The sequence below is a fragment of the Triplophysa dalaica genome, chromosome 9 (genome assembly GCF_015846415.1).
Source record: "Triplophysa dalaica isolate WHDGS20190420 chromosome 9, ASM1584641v1, whole genome shotgun sequence".
Lineage (NCBI taxonomy): Eukaryota > Metazoa > Chordata > Actinopteri > Cypriniformes > Nemacheilidae > Triplophysa > Triplophysa dalaica.
This window is the reverse complement of record NC_079550.1, coordinates 6267119-6285364: the sequence shown is the minus strand read 5'-3', so window position 1 is coordinate 6285364 and position 18246 is coordinate 6267119. Positions and strand designations below refer to the sequence as shown.

General features: G+C 37.0%; 2 protein-coding genes across 2 annotated transcripts in view; one reads left to right on the top strand and one right to left on the bottom strand.

The window, feature by feature from the left end:
* zmp:0000001236 (mastermind-like protein 2) overlaps window positions 1-9396 on the top strand; it is a 51655-nt gene extending 42259 nt beyond the window's left edge. Inside the window, exons 3-5 of the mRNA XM_056757312.1 lie at window positions 6030-6176; window positions 7050-7158; window positions 7942-9396. Of these exons, the coding sequence (XP_056613290.1) occupies window positions 6030-6176; window positions 7050-7158; window positions 7942-8744 (1059 nt within the window). The 3' untranslated portion in view covers window positions 8745-9396. The remainder of the gene's footprint in view (window positions 1-6029; window positions 6177-7049; window positions 7159-7941) is intronic.
* A 176-nt stretch (window positions 9397-9572) lies between these two features.
* Window positions 9573-17483, bottom strand: mindy4b (MINDY family member 4B). Its single transcript, XM_056756004.1, has 12 exons — window positions 17377-17483; window positions 17277-17304; window positions 15910-16086; window positions 14901-15020; window positions 13231-13325; window positions 12769-12934; window positions 12613-12678; window positions 12449-12519; window positions 12271-12343; window positions 11121-11297; window positions 10728-10908; window positions 9573-10650 (listed from the first exon to the last, which is right to left on the bottom strand). Exons 1-12 carry the CDS (start codon window positions 17481-17483, stop codon window positions 10508-10510), a joined length of 1404 nt encoding a protein of 467 aa, XP_056611982.1. The 3' UTR covers window positions 9573-10507.
* Window positions 17484-18246: the final 763 nt, after the last annotated feature.

Here is an 18246-nt window from a genome sequence, read left to right as displayed (position 1 = left end):
GTAAAAAAAATTGTACTATGGGTCACTATTGCTTTGTTAGATATCGCTTGATGTGCCCTGAGCACTATCACATGAGATTAATATTACCTGGGGTACTCTAGTCATTTGTAATACTTGCAGAGGTTGTCTTTGATCTTAAGCCCGTGGGGATCGGCATCTCTGTGATTTGTCAGGCTCATAAATCATTTTTCAAGGTTTTATCCATCGTTTGCGAATAATGGAGGCTGTTTTGAAGGCTTTCGGTATAATTTCGGATGCTGGGTGATATCCATAAGTTACCAGGAGTCTCCTGTTTTTTTTATTTATCATGGAAATTCTGGTAACATTTGAGATCCGCGATCTTTTGTCCGGTTCGGGATCACTGGTCTCAAATACTGACAGATATAATGGTGAAAATTGGCACGCTCATAGAGGTGGTACTCAAAATATGGGGTCTCTAGCACTCACTCTATAGCGCCACCAACAGATAAAGAATGCACTTTTCTAACGGCTGGAACTTTTGAACCCATTGTATTACAAAAGTTTTACTCGGCACAAGTCATGCAGTCGTCACACTCATTGCTTTCTATGAGTTACACTAAGACTCCGCCCATTACAGTAACGGCCATCTCCAAAAGTTCAGTATTGCATTTTTTCGCTATTGGAGACTGTAACTCGGCCAATACAACACTTAGTACATGTCAACTAAACCTCAGAATGGGGGTGCTTGACAAAAAGGGGAACAGTGCCACCTATGAGTTGCGAGATATGAAAAATGTATATTTTTCCATCTAACTTTTGTGATTTTAATTCATGCCTCCTTTAAATGTCAGAAAATCGTGATCTCGGTGTATGCGGATTTCTCGAATCCTGACGGATAGATAAGTACGATTATGCCGCGATTGAACGATCAGCTCGTCCGCCATTTTGAAATTGGTCATAAATCGCAATATATTTTGAACCGTTTTATATATCGCCACAAACTTTGACACGCGTCACCAACTTGTTGTCACAATTGTTCACTGAAAGTTTCAAGATAGCTCCACCTAGCTTTCGTGAGATATTACTTATAGAGATATTATTATATATTTTTTATTACCCTTGAACACAGCTGGGTCATGCAAGCCCACTGAGTGGTGCACCTGATCAATTCGTTAGCCTTGGGTGGAAGAGGTCACTGGTTCAAACCTTGTGTTGCTCATTTTATACATTTCAATTTGCAAGTATTTTCAGAAATAGTGCAAGTATGTCAACAAATGTAATGTCATTTTAGTAATGAAATAAAATAAAATAAAGTGAGATGTACGTAGTGCAACTTAAAGCGGTTTACAATACACGTAAATACATACAAACAAAACAAGCTAAGTAAAAAATGACATTCTGTCTTTCACTCTCACTTCTGACATCTTTTATGAAACGCTCGGGTCTCCGGTACGAAAGGTACCTGGTTCGAACCTCGTGTCGCACATTTCAGTTTGGAAGTATGTGCAAAAATAGTGCAAGTATGTAAACAAACAATATGTAATGTTATTTTAGTATAAAATAAAGTGCAATGTTGTAGTGCAACTTAAAGTGGTTTGAAAAACATGGAAATATATTGAAACAGAATCTGATCCACCAATACACTATATTTCTGCTGCTTTTGCTCTACTGTCTCATTTCGTGTAGTGGGTATGCTGGGGGAAGTGGGGGGTAGGGTGTGGGCATGTGGGGGAAGTGTGGGCTGGGTGTGGTGGGTACGCTGGGTAAAGTGGCGCAAAGTATGGGCTCGGCCCGGGTGGTGCTGCTTGCAGCTCTTGTTTATATATATTTGTGTAATTGTTAATCCAGCACTTGAGATCTTGAGTTACAGTAGTATTTCTAATGCTCAAATATAATCATTGAACATAATGAAGTACATTACATTATAATTGCAGTCATTAACCTATTGCTTAATAGAAAAATAAGTTTGAATGGTTAGGCTTGATTCATTTCTAAATTCTGAAGTTTAATGTGGATACACTCAAATTTGGGCAAATTTTTTTTTTTTTAAGTTTTGAGAAATCCCTAAAATATCTGTTTTCTCTTTATTATGACAGGTAGTCTAATACATTTGTTAAGCTCTGTATATGAGTATAGAAAATAGATATTTTCCATGCCTTGTTTAGATCTGGTTATTCTTCGTTCAAATTCTTAAAGGAACAGTTCACCCAAAATGTTTTTAATTCCGTCATCATTTACTCAACCTCAGGTTGTTCCAAGCCTGTATAAATTTCTTTGTTCAGATGAACACGGAGATAAGATATTTGGAAGAATGCTTGTAACCAAACAGTTCTGGTGCACGATTGACTTGTATGGTGGGAAAAAATCTATGGTAGTCGTTTAGTTTCCCACATTTTTTTAAATGTCTTCAATTGTGTTATACATTACAAAGAAATGTATACAGGATGGAAGCAACATGAGGGTGAGCAAATGATGACCCAGTTTTCATTTTAAGGGTGAACTGTACCTTTAATCCAAACTAACAGCATCTCAAGATACCAACTTTGTATTTTGGATTATAGTTTTAATCATATATATTTTATAGTATGTATTCACTCTTACAGTGCTGTTCTTATATGCACGGCAGCTTTTAAACATAAAGTTTACAAATGCGAGCGAGTTTGGTGTTTTGGGTGGGGGCTGTGCCAGGTTGTTGTAGCTGCACTACGAGTGGAACGCATGTTTCCTGGGAAAACGATCCGAGGCCAAGTCCAGATGCCGAGCTGCTCCCAAGGGAGGGTGTCCTGCCTCCAGTCGACAGGAAATGCAGTGAGAGAGCAGCCGGGCCTGGAGTTCTGTCAGCTGCTTGTAATGCTGGTGGAATGAGAACTTAAATCACATCTCTCCTTTATGGACTGCGCAGACACATGTGGTATTCATTTAACGATGCACTAGTGAAGAACGAGAAGGAAAAGAGCGATGGAAAACCGCTTTATGACACATCAGGATTACAAAGACTGGATTACAGAGACAGCCATACTAACAAGACTCTTGCTCCCCCTCATAACAAAGGCTTTCACTGAGGCAGCCTATTTCACTGAAATGCGAACACAATCTGGCGTTGTGGTAACAATTTATGAGAATGGTCTGAATTTCTCACGGTATTTCCTGATGGAGGGAATTCAGATGTAATGAATAGTCCTAAATAGAGAAGTAAATGATCCCTTTTCCCAATATTGCCCAGTAAAAAATAACATGTCTGAAATGTAATGAGGCTTTATGTTTTAGAAATAACTGGCATATTTCCAAAGTGCGGTTTGGAAGGCAGAAATCACTTTAACTTTTGCTCACTAGACGCTTGATAAAACTTCAGTTAACTTATACTAAAAGGATAGTAAACCCCAGTTTTTTTTTTCTTGTGTCCAAATCTGTGTGAGTTTCTTCTACAAAACGCACAAGTAAATATTTTGAAGAATGTTGCTAACCAGACAACATTGACTTCCATTGAATGTATGTACATACACAAAAGTGTATGTATGAAACAGAATAAAGAGTCATATACAAGTTTTTGATGATACGAGGGTGGATAAATGATGACAGAATTGTTATTTTTGGGTGAACCCTCCCTTTAAATTAATTAAAAAATCATAAAAAACGTACATGGATTGAGATTTTTTTGGGCCTGCAATATTCTTGTAGCTGTACAGAACACCCTAGCAATCTCATAGCGACCTTCTCGGCGCCACGACAACCCCCTGGCCACTGTATAGCAACGCTAATGCAACTAAACAGAACAATCTAACAATTGTATAGAAACAGATAACCATACCAACTGAAAAGCAACGCTTTGGGGGCCACTTAAACACCATAGCAACTGCATAGCAACGTTCCTGCAGCCATCAAGAACACCATAGCAGCTGCCTAGAAAAGCTAATGCAATCATTCAGAACAACCTAGCAACACAGTATACCCTAGCAACTGCATAGCAATACACTAAAACACTAGAACTAACAGTTTTTTATGGATACGCAAAACACACTTTCTTGTTAATTAATATATTCATCTTATTTTTCATCTTACCATGAACCATGAATCCCACCTCGGGACATAATCATTCAAAGCTCACTCATTTATTATCAGACCCCCCACAGGTGATTTATCGGACCCTCCATTTAAAGAACTGTCAGTTTCTCTTTAGAGAGTTTTCTCTCTGAATAGTGTCCATCACTGTGTTGCATACTTTCATATTCTTCCTTCTCTGTGGTCTACCAAACCATAGAATTCTTCCCAGTGTTTTTATTTCGGGACATCTCGAGCGAAGACAGAGCTCTGAGACATCTGTTCACAAATGAATAGTCTGGCATAGCGTGGTGGATCTCCAGTAAAGTCTTTCTTGCCCTGGGAAATGTTTGGTCAACACTGTGATTGACACTGTATACACATCCTGTGTTTGGCTGCTCAGGCTGACGGGATTTCAACCGGTTTGTTGAGGACAGAAGCTTTGGCTGAGATTTACACCCTCTATTTGGTTTATTTGGTTTCTCAGGTTCAGGCTTGTTTATAAGTTTTTTCTTGTATTTCAAATTGTGTTCATTAGAAATTTAGTTTCTTAAACATTCATAATTTTTCTAACAGTGATGGTTTTGTATTTCTCATTTAAACCTTTAGAGTATACATGATAAACCCTTTTAAAACCTGTGTAAGAGGTGCCTAATGAAAGTTTTAGATTTTTTCCCCGCATTGTTAGTGTCACCAATTGAAACTGCAAAAATAATCAACAATTGTTTTTAACTCCATCCATCTGCCATTGGTTAGTAAAACAAATAGCCCCCTCCATACTCGCGCCAATGTTGCTGTCTCATGGGGCGGTCACAGTAGACTTTTTGTTCCATTGACTTCCATTCATACGCATGTGAATGCGGCAGAATGGAAATGAAGCTTCAAATTCAAATTTCGCACTTCGCCGCATTCCAAAGTTCAAGTTTGGTGAACTCTGACCTTTGAATTTGTATCACGTGATGAAGTGAACAATACAGAAGATCGATACGCCTCGGCCTGACCTCAGTTGAAGGAAATGCTAATATCACACAATCCAATTCTTCACAAAAATGCTTCAAAATTACGTTATTGGATGTAGATCCAGAAGTGAAGTCAGTCTGAATAACACTTACAAATCTTTGGTTTTATGACTTTCGGCGCTGGGCAAATGAGAGAAGGTGGCAGCTGCTCATTGGCAGGGTACTTAGTATACAGAGCAGATTAACAGTGTAATATAGAAAAACATGTGCGATTAGATCCTTGTGAAGCCAAAGAAACACATTTTTATTGCATTACAGAAGAGAGAAGTTGAAACATAACTGAGAACACTATCAAGCTTACCAAATTATAAAAGAGTAACTATTGCACATTGCACAAGTAACAGTGCATTTTAGCAAAGTAAAGAAAAACAGGATAAGTATGCCTATGAGATTATGTGTTATTTCATGCCTCTACCCTTTGGCTGAAGAAATCTGTCCTTTGCAGGCAGTAACTGGGTTGCGCCCCATAGGATCAGTCGTTTGAGATCTGCTGGCCTTATGGCTATCAGTCATACTGTAAACCCATCATCACTTTTGCAGGCAAAAAAGTCTCCCACTCACATCTCATCCATGACCAAAGTATCTCTAAAACTCACATGCCAGCATTAAATGTGATTTTAAGACACAAAACTGTTTATACCTGTATTTAGCTCGCAAGCCTGCTTTGTAGAGCAAGCATTTATTTACAGCCTGTGTGTCAGCTTGTATTAAAATAAAGGATGTTATGAGAATATTTCACTAATTTATAGTCTCTTGGTACCATTATAACCCAATTATGGATGTAAATATGGACATGTTTTCTCCTAGTGATACAACAGTGTGGGAAAGTCTATGGAAAATCCCTTCACCACACACACAGGAAGTAAAGTGATCATGTTCTATGTAACATCAGATGCACCCTAAACAAAGTGTGCCCTCTAGTGGACTAATCGTCCAATCACATCGTTCTCTTGAATGCAGTAGGCAGTTTGAATGTGATTTATAGTAATATTCTGTGCTTTTTATTTGTAGGGTATTTCAGCAACTGGACGTCCTGTTGATATAACTGCTCAGACCCCACAACAGAGAGGGTCAGTTCTCAGTTCTCAGCAGAAGAACCCAGGCCAGGACCAGAACATTCAGAGACAACTGAGCCAACAGCACAGCATTGCTGATACAGTGAGTGCACCCATTGTCTTTAATCGAATTTTAATAATTAATAATACAGGGGAACTGGGGCTGGTTATCACACATTTTGTAATATTTTTTAACAGTTTTGTCATGAAACACCACATGACACAAACATTGAACCAGCACAAGACAAGAGACACGAAGTCAATGTATAGGGAACCAAATCAAGAGGGAACATGTGCAGGGGATAAACGAATTAACATTAACTAGGAAACAGGAGGGCAGGAACAATGACAAGACAGAAGAGAAAGAGTTTGGCAACAAATAAGTGCCAAATAGTCTCTCTCCAACATAAAACAAGAGATCCTGGAATCATGACAAGTTTGTTTATAGGCACATGTCTTGAGAAGAGCTATTGAACTTTTTAATGGTCATATGGTGGACATACTGTCATACTATTTTCTGAAACTAAATGTAATATAGTGTAATATAATGCACTATAACGAAGAACAAATCAGTATTTAAAATATACAGCTGCGGAAAAAGTAACACACCATTTTAGACCATTTAAAAAAATATTTTAAGCTTTTCTGAATGTACTATTTATAGCTATGTGTTTAGGTAAAATTATATATTTTTATTCTTTCTGTGAACTACTAACAATATTTCTCCCGCATTTAAAAAAATATTGTTTCTATTTCCATTTATTTGCTGAAAATGGAAACTGGAGAAACAGGTGAAAATAACTAATCTAATTTGTCAGACCTCAATTACGACAAAGAAAACAATTTCATATTCACTTTAAAGGAATACAACTGTCCATGCAGTGGTCTATGAATGGATTTTGACTTCTTGATTAACAGTAACATTTACGTATTTATTTATTTGACTAATTATGTTCATTTGCTGTAAATGTTTCAGGAGAAATTGAGTACCCAGGATCAATTTAGTCGTCACCTTACAAGACCCCCGCCAGACTACAAACAACCATGCAATGGAGTGGTAACACAACAGCCAGGTTTATACTCAGGTGTTGATTGTATTTTCAGTTTCATAATAACTAGAAATGAAATACTTTCAAAAAGTAAAGGATGGTCCAATTCTTTATGAGTCTTGATACCCTTGTAAAAAAGCAATATATTAAAAATAGATTTCTTTCATACAAAGGATAGTTTAAATGTAATAACATATTTAATGATAGATCGCTTAAAACTTACTGATATAAATTATATATCTTTAATTGGACCTCAGCACTACTGCAGCACAACTTCAGTGCATTAAGTACAAAATCATTTGTTTTTAGTACAGTATATTTGTTTTCACTAGGGTATTGCTGTAGATTTATAGTGGACTAGATTTTACTTTCACATGCTTTCTAGTTTTGAAGTCGTGATTACGAGTTTGTCCTGTTAAACCTCAAACGTACATCCTGTATACATCCTGTATAAGGAGGAGTCACATTAATGTTTTAAATGACATGATGTTAATTATGAGAGTTTGTTAAATGAATGGGATTAGTCACCCAAAAATAAAAACCAGTCATAAAAGGATTGCCGTGTTAAAAGTAGAAAGGGAGAGCTCTCATGTCAGATTTCCTGCTAGTAAATGTGTATTATGATAATTCAAATAGAAACTTTAATGCTGCCTAAATATGCTAAGTTGAAACATAATTTATTGTAAACTTAATAAAACAACAGGTTTAAAAACAGCCTTGTTGAAATTTAATTTATATTGTTATTTAAATGTAAAATGTGACAGTATTTTAATCACCAAAAACTTTTTTACACATGTATGACCTCTTTCCCCACTACAGGCAACGGGTCAGACCAAAATAACATCCAGTCTTTGTCATGCCACCTGCCCAATGGAGGACAGGCTACCAATATGGTGCCCAGCTCAGGAGAGCGAAGGTTTCCCATCGGACAGGAATCTAATTCCGTATCCACGGTTGCACAAGCTTGCGCCAGCCAGCTACGACAGCAACCCAACAGCCTGATCCGAATGGGGCTTCAGCAAAACAAATCACAGTTCCACGGCACAAACAACCAGAGGGCCAGTTTTCAGTCGAGCAATCAGCATGTAAGGACCAGTGTGGGTCAAGATGCCACACTGGGGCAAAGACTGGGTGACATAACCACCAACACCAACAGGATGAGCTGGGCAGCTAATCCCAAACAGGGTGTAGCTCTACCGGGTGTTCCCAACACAGCGGTGCCCCAAAGTGACGCTCGCATTCCCCCAAGGGCTATTGGTCCACCCAATCAGGTGGCACCTCACTCGAACCTCCTGCCCATAAACCCAGCAGTCAGAGGTACTGCCCCCAGGTCTTGTCACCCCAGGATACCCCCATTACCCGGGGTGGCTTGCCTCAGCCAATCCACCCCTGAACAGCATAGATGCTCGCCCGCATTTGCAGGGATGAACCAAAGCCCGGGAACGTATCAGAACAACCGGGCGGGACGTATTACCTTCGACTTCTTACAGGAGGACGATAACACGGTACCAGGGATCAATGCCGATTCCGATTTCATAGACTCCCTGCTTAAATCAGGATCAGGCAATGATGACTGGATGAAAGATATCAATTTGGAGGAAATTCTTGGCAGTCATTCATAAAAACATGTGGACTATGTCTGGATTGTGGTGGGAGCCTGACGCCTTTTTCTGTTATTTTATTATTGTGTTGAAAACAAATGTATTTACATGTACTATATCTTTGGGGTCTTTCTATATATTATCATCGTATATCTTATGAAGTTTTTTTTTTTGTTGTTGCCAAATGGTAATAACTGGCAAATCCATACATTCCAGTAAACACTACAAGTGTTGTGTTACTAATCCATTAACACAGAGATTAGTGTAATGTAATTGACATCTGTCATGTTTAAGTCATTGAGGAAACACTGATTTATTTGAGCAATTTGAATTTATTTTAGAAATATTTTTTCTAATCTGGCTCTTGTAGTTCAAAGTTTTACTCCTCCAAAATACAGAACAAATTTGAAGGTTTGCAAATGTAATCCATGAGATGTAATTTCAACTCTCAACTGACATATCAATATGTATTAAAAAGAGCCGTTTATAAAATCTATAGTACTGTTGATCTGTATTCTGTCAGAATATAACAGGAAATTGTTAACTAAAAAAGTCCAAATGTTTGAGGACACAGTTTTAAGCGGTCTTATTAGTAAAGTTGTATTTATTCATCCTAAACTCAGTATATGATATCTTTTTATGATTTATTTTCTATAATGCGATATAAATCAGTCATAAATGTGTATATCCTATTATGTCAATTTAGCTTTTGATAATAAATGACATGAAAAACATCACAAAACATTTTGAGAATTCATTTTAAAATATAATATCAGTATTGCAATTTCTCATGGGCAATTCCATGTTAATGTCAACTTTAAGATGAAAGTTTTACCAAAGGTTTTTAAGATACTAATAAATCAGATGTCAATATTTGCTACCATCTAAAGTCTCTCTCAAAGTGTTTAAAGCATTTGTTTTTAAAGCGTAGTTTTCGATGCGTACTCCTTCTAGTCCATATCGTCCATATTCCACATAAATGTGCACGTGAAAATTAAAATACAATAACTATTTCATAGTCATCTCTTCCCCTCTATTTGTTGGGTACTATAAAAGTATGTTGCCTCCTTTTTGTCACATCCATACGCATGAATTTTTCCCTCTTTTAAAACAGAAAACTTTTATAGACCGATATTTCTCGGATGTCTGGGCTCTATCATCAGGGGTTCAGTCTAATAAAAAACAATTATTCAATATATTGGTAATAAATACATTATTTGAGAATTTACATTTCACATCCATAACGCTGGAATTTCCCACCTGGTGAAAATGCATATGCTACACTTTACGTATGCTTATGTACAGGTACCCTCAGCTTGATTGTGGATTAAAAATAGAAACTAAAACACATTTAGGAACAATAAAATCTTTCATACTTTAACACTGTAATTCATTTTAGAAAATATATTTGTACTATATTGTATTAACAGGATTTAATTAAATTCTAAGATTACAAGAGATATAAAATACTTAATGATTTATTAATGGGTAAGACTGTGAGGCTTTGAATTATAAACTTGTCTTAATTTGATTAAACCCTGCAACTTGAGACTTTTCCATCTTTACTTAACTTGAGACTGCAAGATTAAGACTTGTGACTTGATATCAGTCAACAAAACAGCAACCTAAACCTGATTCCAACAAACAAAAAATAAAAACAAAAACAAAAACAAATGGAATATGTGAAATAGGCGCCAGTAAAAAAGCCAACTAGGATACATTTGTAAACCAGATTTGACTAAATTGGTGAAAATCTTTCAAAGAGACTTTGTTTGTTATGGACTTCAGAAAAAAGGCACAGTCCCATTCCAATCAATAACGGCTCCCTCCCATTTGGTCCTAATGGTCATCTCCACAGATGGAAACTTTTTTTCTGGCTCTCCCTGAATGTCAGTATTTTCTGCTTCCCAGTGATGGGAGTGTGTGTCTGAAATACAGAAGAGCAAAACAATACAATTAAACTGTAACAAAAGGTGGGAGGTCACCTGTTGATAATGACTGTACCTATTGTGAGCATTGCAGTGTGGCTCTGTGTGGGTTGGCCATTGCAGAAGTAAAGATGAAAGAGGTGCTCCATCCTCCAATCAGAGAGCAGCGAGCGGTTTGGACTGAACAGAACACTGTAGGTGCCATTGATGTTGCACACCCAGATAGGCAGCTTGGGTGTTTTCAACATGCTGCCCACCTTAGAAAAAATTATGGTCTTAATGTGCACGTGTTCAAAACTCAATACATTCTTACACAGACTGCAGTATGGTCGGAGATTGTAAGCCGAGACTTGGATCCAGACCATGACCGAGTAATAAGTCAGATCAAGGTCACATTTATATGGTAACCACAAGGTCACATCTCCAAATCTATTCATTACTCTGACACTAAGTAGATACAAATCTTTACCTGGGGCAGCTTTGCATGCTCGGCTTCTTCTCTGTTCCAAAGGAGATATCCAACATCACTGCGGGTCAGGACCCCGTGGAGCGGTTGAGCGAGAGGTTTTCCTTGCTCATCGTTGTGTAACGTCCCATTGAAGACATTAGGGCTGGCCCGCCCTCTCAACAGCAGGTTTAATAGAGCCTAATATAAAGTGAGACGGAAAGAATATCAAATATTACAGTGCATGGACAACTTATTTGCCCCTTCGTGATACTGTGTATGAATGCCTATTTTGCATAATGTTGGCCTAATTTCACATTATGCACAGATGGTCGGACATTCTCTTTTAGGAAGGTATATAGCACAAATTCAGGTCCTCGAGCAGCAAAAAGGGACGAACCCAACTGTTGGGTTAAATTAACCCAGAAATATATTATGTTTGACAAAAAAAACATGCAGTTTGGGTTAAAACAACCCATGTTAATTCATAACTCAACTGTTTAATTTATCCCTTTTCAACCAACGCTGGGTTGAAAATTTCCCAGCATTTTATTTGTGTCTCCCAATACAATGACACAGTCACCGCCAGGCTTTACTGTAAGAACAGTGATGACTGCCTTTACTCTACATCACATATGAAATATTCGTTTCATAAAAGAAAAAGAAAATTTCATTTCCTGGAACTGTCTAAAGGCTCTATAAATCACGTGACAGTTGAAAACCGTAACGTCCGTTGTCTCTCTCTCAGTGGCTCTGATGCAGACATGTCTGCAGTTTAAATTCTTTTTTTTTTGGAATGTCCTGAATGAGGCGCTGTAGTATCTTTGGAGAAATTGTCCAGCTGTACACATCTGGGAATAGTCATCACTGCTAAATATCTATTTTAAAAAATGGTCTGCACTTTTATTTACAGTCCTAACAGACCCCTCTTTTCCAATTCGATTTCACAAGAATTTGTTCATTAACTATTTTACAAGGTAGTTGTAGATGATTATTTAAAAAAAGCAATATTTTCCTAAAAGCCATTTATTTAATAACAACATAAAATAAAGTTTAAAATCTATATCCTTTGCTTTCTCACATTTCACTTTAAAATTGTTAATTTGATTTGAATAGGAAGAGATGTTTACTTTCATGGCACTGTAGGATAAACAAGCCAGGAAACCTTCCTTACCTGTCGACACACAAAGTTCCCCAAGCTCAAATGCAAAAGATGCGAGGTGGTAAAATCAAAGTCTTCACGTATCCTAAAAACAATCAAATTCAAGTGTTTGCTGTTTGTGCAAATGATTTACTTATATGTATTTATATATAGAATATAGTGTACATTATATGGAACATTTTAAACCTACCTGTCAATGGATCTGGAGAAGATGAGGCTATACAGAAAAAGGATGACTCCATGACTTCCTTCTTCCTTAAACTTTACACATTAGGGAACATTGTTAATTGCAATTTGTTCCAATTTGTGTCTTTTTATTTATAATTTTGAATATAAAAATATAAATATACCCACACTCTGCATATGGTCGTATATAAATGCTCTAACGTCTTCTTTCTTATTAAAGGTGAAAAGTTGTAGCTGTGAAATGAAATAAATATATATTTTTTACATCAAAGTATTCAATGGATTCAGAAGTATATGCAAAGCATACTGAGAAGTATACAGTACTCTTTCTGTGAAGCTGTCTAGCTTGTAGTCCAGGTGGGGGGTGAAACAGCGATCTGATGTGACCAAAGAGACGGTTGCTGTTTGCTCCTCACCAGCTGTCCACAAGATGTCAGTCAGAGCGGTTGCCAGTGCCCTTCTCTGCTCCTTTTTCCCTACTTCCTTCATACTACATGAGACAGTATACAACACTGTGGTATACTTCTTCAAGGGATAGTTCACACAATAATTTGAAGTCTGTCAACCCTGAGTACCTGAATGCAAATTGTATTTTTGTCTTTTTTTATTCTTTTTTGTCCTTTTTGAAGCTTGATCTACTTTCAGTTTATGCATGTTTTTGTGTCACTTTGGACAAGTAAGGTTAAGTAAATGACAGAATTTTGTTTTTAGGTGACTGTCCCTTTAACTGTGTTTAAGATATCGCACAGTCAGCAGAACATGTAAGACATTTACTAAGAAGTTCACCTCTGCATTTTGCAGTCTGAGTTTAATTGCCGTCCGAAGAGCAAGTATTTAATAACATGTGCCTGAACCACCATCTGAATAGCACGGGTTCCCCCCTGCAAAGGAAGAGCCAGAGAAAACAGTTTTTTGACTTTTTTCCACAAAAACAATGAAACATAACAAATTCTGCAGAATGTGATGATTCATCCAAAAGCTTTTACTGGAACACAGTGTACCAAACTGCTTGCACTTTCCAAGTATTTTCATTTAACTTGGCATTTCAAGAAAATACAACATGACTGATCCAGTTCTAATCCAAGAGTTTTCATATTTTCATGACTTTTGCATCTGATTAATCCCGTAAAGACATTAAACTGTCTTGAAGGTAAACTGGTTGAAAATTGCACTATGCCAAGGTCCTGGGTCTGATTCCCAGGGAATAATAGAATCTGATTTGATCAGATATGTAAAATATGTTGACTTATAACACTGTACTGTAAGTGTGTTATGTGGGCATGGCCACATAAATCTGTCTCTACAAAGTTCTTGTGCTATATACATAAATATTAAAGGTTACTTTCTCAATGTACTCCCCATACGGCCATTAGAGTTTGGCGGCTGGGAACAGCACATCTTCAAAAGTTAATATTTATACACTAGATTTGTTCATTTGAACCTGGATTATTTATTATTTTACCACATGCTTCAATGCGATTGGTTGACAAAATGTCTATGGGTATGTTTAACTTTCAGTAAATGCACACCTCAGACGGTGTTCCAGGTGTTTCCAGTACCATATCACTTCAGCCAAGTTTAAACAACAGAAAGGTTGTAGTGTAGCCTACAGGCCATCATGGCACACAGCACCCTGTTCTTGAATTGACATTTGTAATGTCAAACTTGACTGTTAATAGAATCAGGTGCACAGCTTCATTTCAATAAACAAAAACATTTCAAAAACAAAATAGAAATACTGAAATTGAATAAATAAAACAACTAAATAACAAAACAAAATGCATTAATAAACACTAAAAGCCTACAGGTTCGTTTTCCTCTTCTTATAACTGATAACAAATATATGTTGATAGTCCTACTCTTTCAAAAGTGTGTGAACACTACTTACACTACACACATAAGACTACTGTAATCCTCCATGCCTCACACTTTTTTACATGAGTACAATTGACAACCTCATTATTCTGTATACAACTGACCATGAATGCAGCGCTGTTCTGTGGTTAAGACAACCAACCACACATTAAGTTCATTAAGAAGTAATAAGGTGGCGGCAGTGACGCAATTCTCAGACAATTGGGTAATCAATCTGACTGACATATACCGAGGCATGACTTCTCTATGACAAGAAATAAGTGATCTACTGAAGTAACACAACCCTTCTTGACTTATTTAACTTGCCGTACTGGTAATAGGGAAGTAAGTTTATTAACATCTTCAAGAAAAGGTCAACATCCTTTGTTACATTTCTACTTTTGTCGTAGTTTTAAGCACTATAAAGTTCTGAAAAGTGGAATTGTTGGAAATAGGAAAGCTACACTAGTGTAGGGTTCCTATATAGGGTAGTCACAGTTCCTATATAGCGCAGTCACAATGGCAAAATCATGGATTCAAATCTCTTTTCAATATAATATTTATAATGGTTTAAGGTTTATAACAAAAAAACTCACGCTCACCTTCTCAGTTTCCAGTGCATATGACATATCAGAGAAAGGCTCCCGAAAATTAAAGAACGTTTTCTTCCACTCATAGTTGAAAACGTGGAATGTGTTCCCGAACAAGATCTTTCTTAAACTCTGCATGAATGATCACCAAAATGAAAAATGTAAAAAAAAACTGAATTAAATCACAATTTGAGATCAAACATTCAGATCCATTTATTTTAAGCATTACAATTTAAACTAGACTTAATATTAAAGGGGTCATATGGCGCAATTAAGGGTTTTTCTGTGTCTTTGATGTGTTATAAATTGCCCATTCATGTATTAGACACGTAAAATTGCTAAAATTAAAGTGTCTGAACAAAAGATGCATTCTATCTAAAAGCGAATGCTCAACCAGACCTGCCTGAAACGCCTCGTGTGACCCCAGCCCGGTGAATGTACGTCACTTCGTATCATGATTGGACTTAAAACCGCCCAAAACATAAACGCAAGTGAGGTGGGCGTACTTGTGAATCTCATTGTATCGTCACTGCCGCAGCCATATCGCGGAGACGCTGTGTGTTCATTACACTAGATAGTAGAGTATATACACAGTAAAAAACATCCTTGTAAAATATTTTTTTTTTCTAACAGTGTAGTTTAAGTGCATAGTGTATAGTGTATAGTAAGTTGTTTTGGAGACAACTTCTTTGATATTCTGGTACCTCCTTAATTCAAGTTTATGTAATTTTTACACACGGTTTATCGTTCATCAGGCAAATTTAATTTTTAGAAATTAGATCACACATCTCCTTAACAAGACAATACCAATATACATACATTTTAGTCTATCACATTGTGAACGTGTTGTTTAAATGCAGAAGAGATAATACTAAGAAAAAACTCAAACTTGATGTAAGTTGTCAGAGATAAATGACCAGTCTATATTTCTGTCTTTTGTATATAGTTTACACATACACACACAGCACAAGGGAGACAACAGAGCCTGGGTCGAGTGACAGGGTCATGTTCCACAACTCACCACTGCGAGCTCTGGTGACAGTGGTTGCCCACCCAGACTTGGAGACACTGCGAGGGTTGGAGGTATGGAGTAGGGCACTGTTAACTGGTTGTTTTGTGGGTTGATGTGGTGGTTTGAGGCTGTAGGTCTTGAAGTGTCATCACTGTCCTCATCAGCTTTAGTTTTCTCAGTATTTCCCTGTATGGATTATGGAAATGTTTCTTTAATTTACAGCCTGTTTACCATAAAACCTGTTAAGACAAACAAATGGCCGTACTTTCTTAAATAGTTTGACTACTAAAGAAACACAGAAATTGTTACCTAAGGAACTTGTTTCTGATCTGACACAGTTTTAAAAGATTTAGTCATTCATTATTTTCCACATTTTAGAATAATAGTAAACACATCAAACACAAATATAAAATTAAACTGACACAAATATAACTTTGGTAATTGTACTAAAGAAAAAATACAAAAAATTACATTTTAGCATCTTTAGTGTACTCTGTCATACATTGCCTAAAATTGATAACATTTTTATCTTGGCATTTGATCAACTAGTTTCTCAAAGGTATAGTTCATCCAAAATGAAAACTACTTTATCATTTACTCATTTTTATGCCATTTCAAACCTGTATGATTTTCTTTCTTCTCCAGAAGAAAGGAAGGTATTTTGAAGAATGTTGGTAACCAACAATCTTGGTCCCCATTGATATCCGTTGGATGGACACAAAACCACTGAGTCATTTCTCAGATAATTATACATATTTGGACTGACTTGAAAGTGAATAATCATCAAGAATCTCACTTTCGTCTAATTGCACAAATATTCAAATAAGTCAAACTACAAATCTAAAAGATATGCCAATCCCAGCTTTTTTTGGTTGAGAGCAGATAACTCACATCCTGGTGTCTCTTGACATCCTCTTGAAGAAGCTCTATGTAGTTTGGTAAAGAGGTCCTCAAGTTCCTTATGGTTTTCAGAGAGTCCTTAAATTCCGCCATGATGGTTTAAAATGCACTGCAGTATTGCATGAAAGCTCACTTTCAAACATAGCACTAACAATATGCAAATTTTCAGCCTCGAATCAGTGAGACACAAAATAAACATATCTTCTGGTCTAATCTCATTGGCTAGTGGCAAAGAGCTACCTGAGAACTCAGTATCAGTTCACAAAATATCAGATTTAACACAATCAGACATTGACACAGGCGACGCAAAGTATGCTAGATTTAGGATCGGCTGATGAGTGTTTACAACCCACGCCCTCATCGTCGATCAAGTTGAAAATCCCTATTTTTGTACCTCTTGGCGTTCCATAACACCGGGCGCAAGGCTACCCAAGAAACAATAAACATAAGAAGTTGAAATGAAAGTTACGACTTACTTTAACATTGCATTCTCGTAATTCCAACCTGCAGGTTAAAAACAGCAAGTTAACGAGACGTGGAGGTTAAATAGGTGATAACAGATATCAGAGCGCGTACCCGCGGGAGTTAAAGATCTCTCTCCATTTATCCAGATCCGATATCTGCTGGAGAATTTCTTCCAGTTCACTGCAAGCGCACTCAGTGTTGTCAACACTGCCGTCCATCTGCAGGTTACAGGAAACATCACATCGAAGTTTTCAATAGGATAACAAGGCTAGCGACCCTACAGGTCCCCAAGCTCCACAAAACAATAGAATGTATTGAGAGAAGCGCGTTGGCGCACGGGTTGCGCACAGAGAGGACGCGCACAGGCGTTCAGCGCTATATTGTTGGCCTATACTGTATACATGAGAAAGTCTTTCGTTATGTCCACTGATGTTATTACTTTAACCCCGTGTGCCGTTTACACAATGCCAGTGCGCTTTCCAGTCTAGTTGGTTTAGAGCCAAAAAAGTAGGCTTTTTGAACAACCCCCTGCAGATACAACTGCAATGGTAAGGCATTGAAGTTTTAATCATTAGGAGACGCTGGTATGAATAAGAACCTGTAGTGGTGGATGATGGGCTGGGGGGAGAGGAGACGAGGAAACACATAAAATAGTTGAATAAGTCAGAAAATAATTAAATATTCAGATTTACATTTATTAAAATATATAATTACTACTTAAGACAACGGTGCTTTATGTAGTAATGGTTTCAATCCTGAACATGGGTAATTGTCAAATTTCATATATAACCTTATTACTGATGCTTTAAAAATCATATAGTAGGCTATTTCAGAAAAAAAAACTCTTTTATATTATATTAACTTTTTTACTATTCTAAAAAATATTTTTTTCTAAAATGTAAAACGTCGTGGTTCCAGAAAGAACTACCACACAAACATTCAACTGCTTTCTGTTGTTCACGAGATTCTTTGTACAGGAAA

Excerpts from the sequence above, each read along its gene's own strand:
- mindy4b (XM_056756004.1), bottom strand. The coding sequence starts at position 17,483 with ATGGACGGCAGTGTTGACAACACTGAGTGCGCTTGCAGTGAACTGGAA. Across the intron at positions 10,909-11,120 it reads AGCATGCAAAGCTGCCCCAG|GTGGGCAGCATGTTGAAAAC; the intron begins GTAAAGATTTGT and ends ATTTTTTCTAAG. Across the intron at positions 10,651-10,727 it reads CACTGCAATGCTCACAATAG|ACACACACTCCCATCACTGG; the intron begins GTACAGTCATTA and ends TCTGTATTTCAG.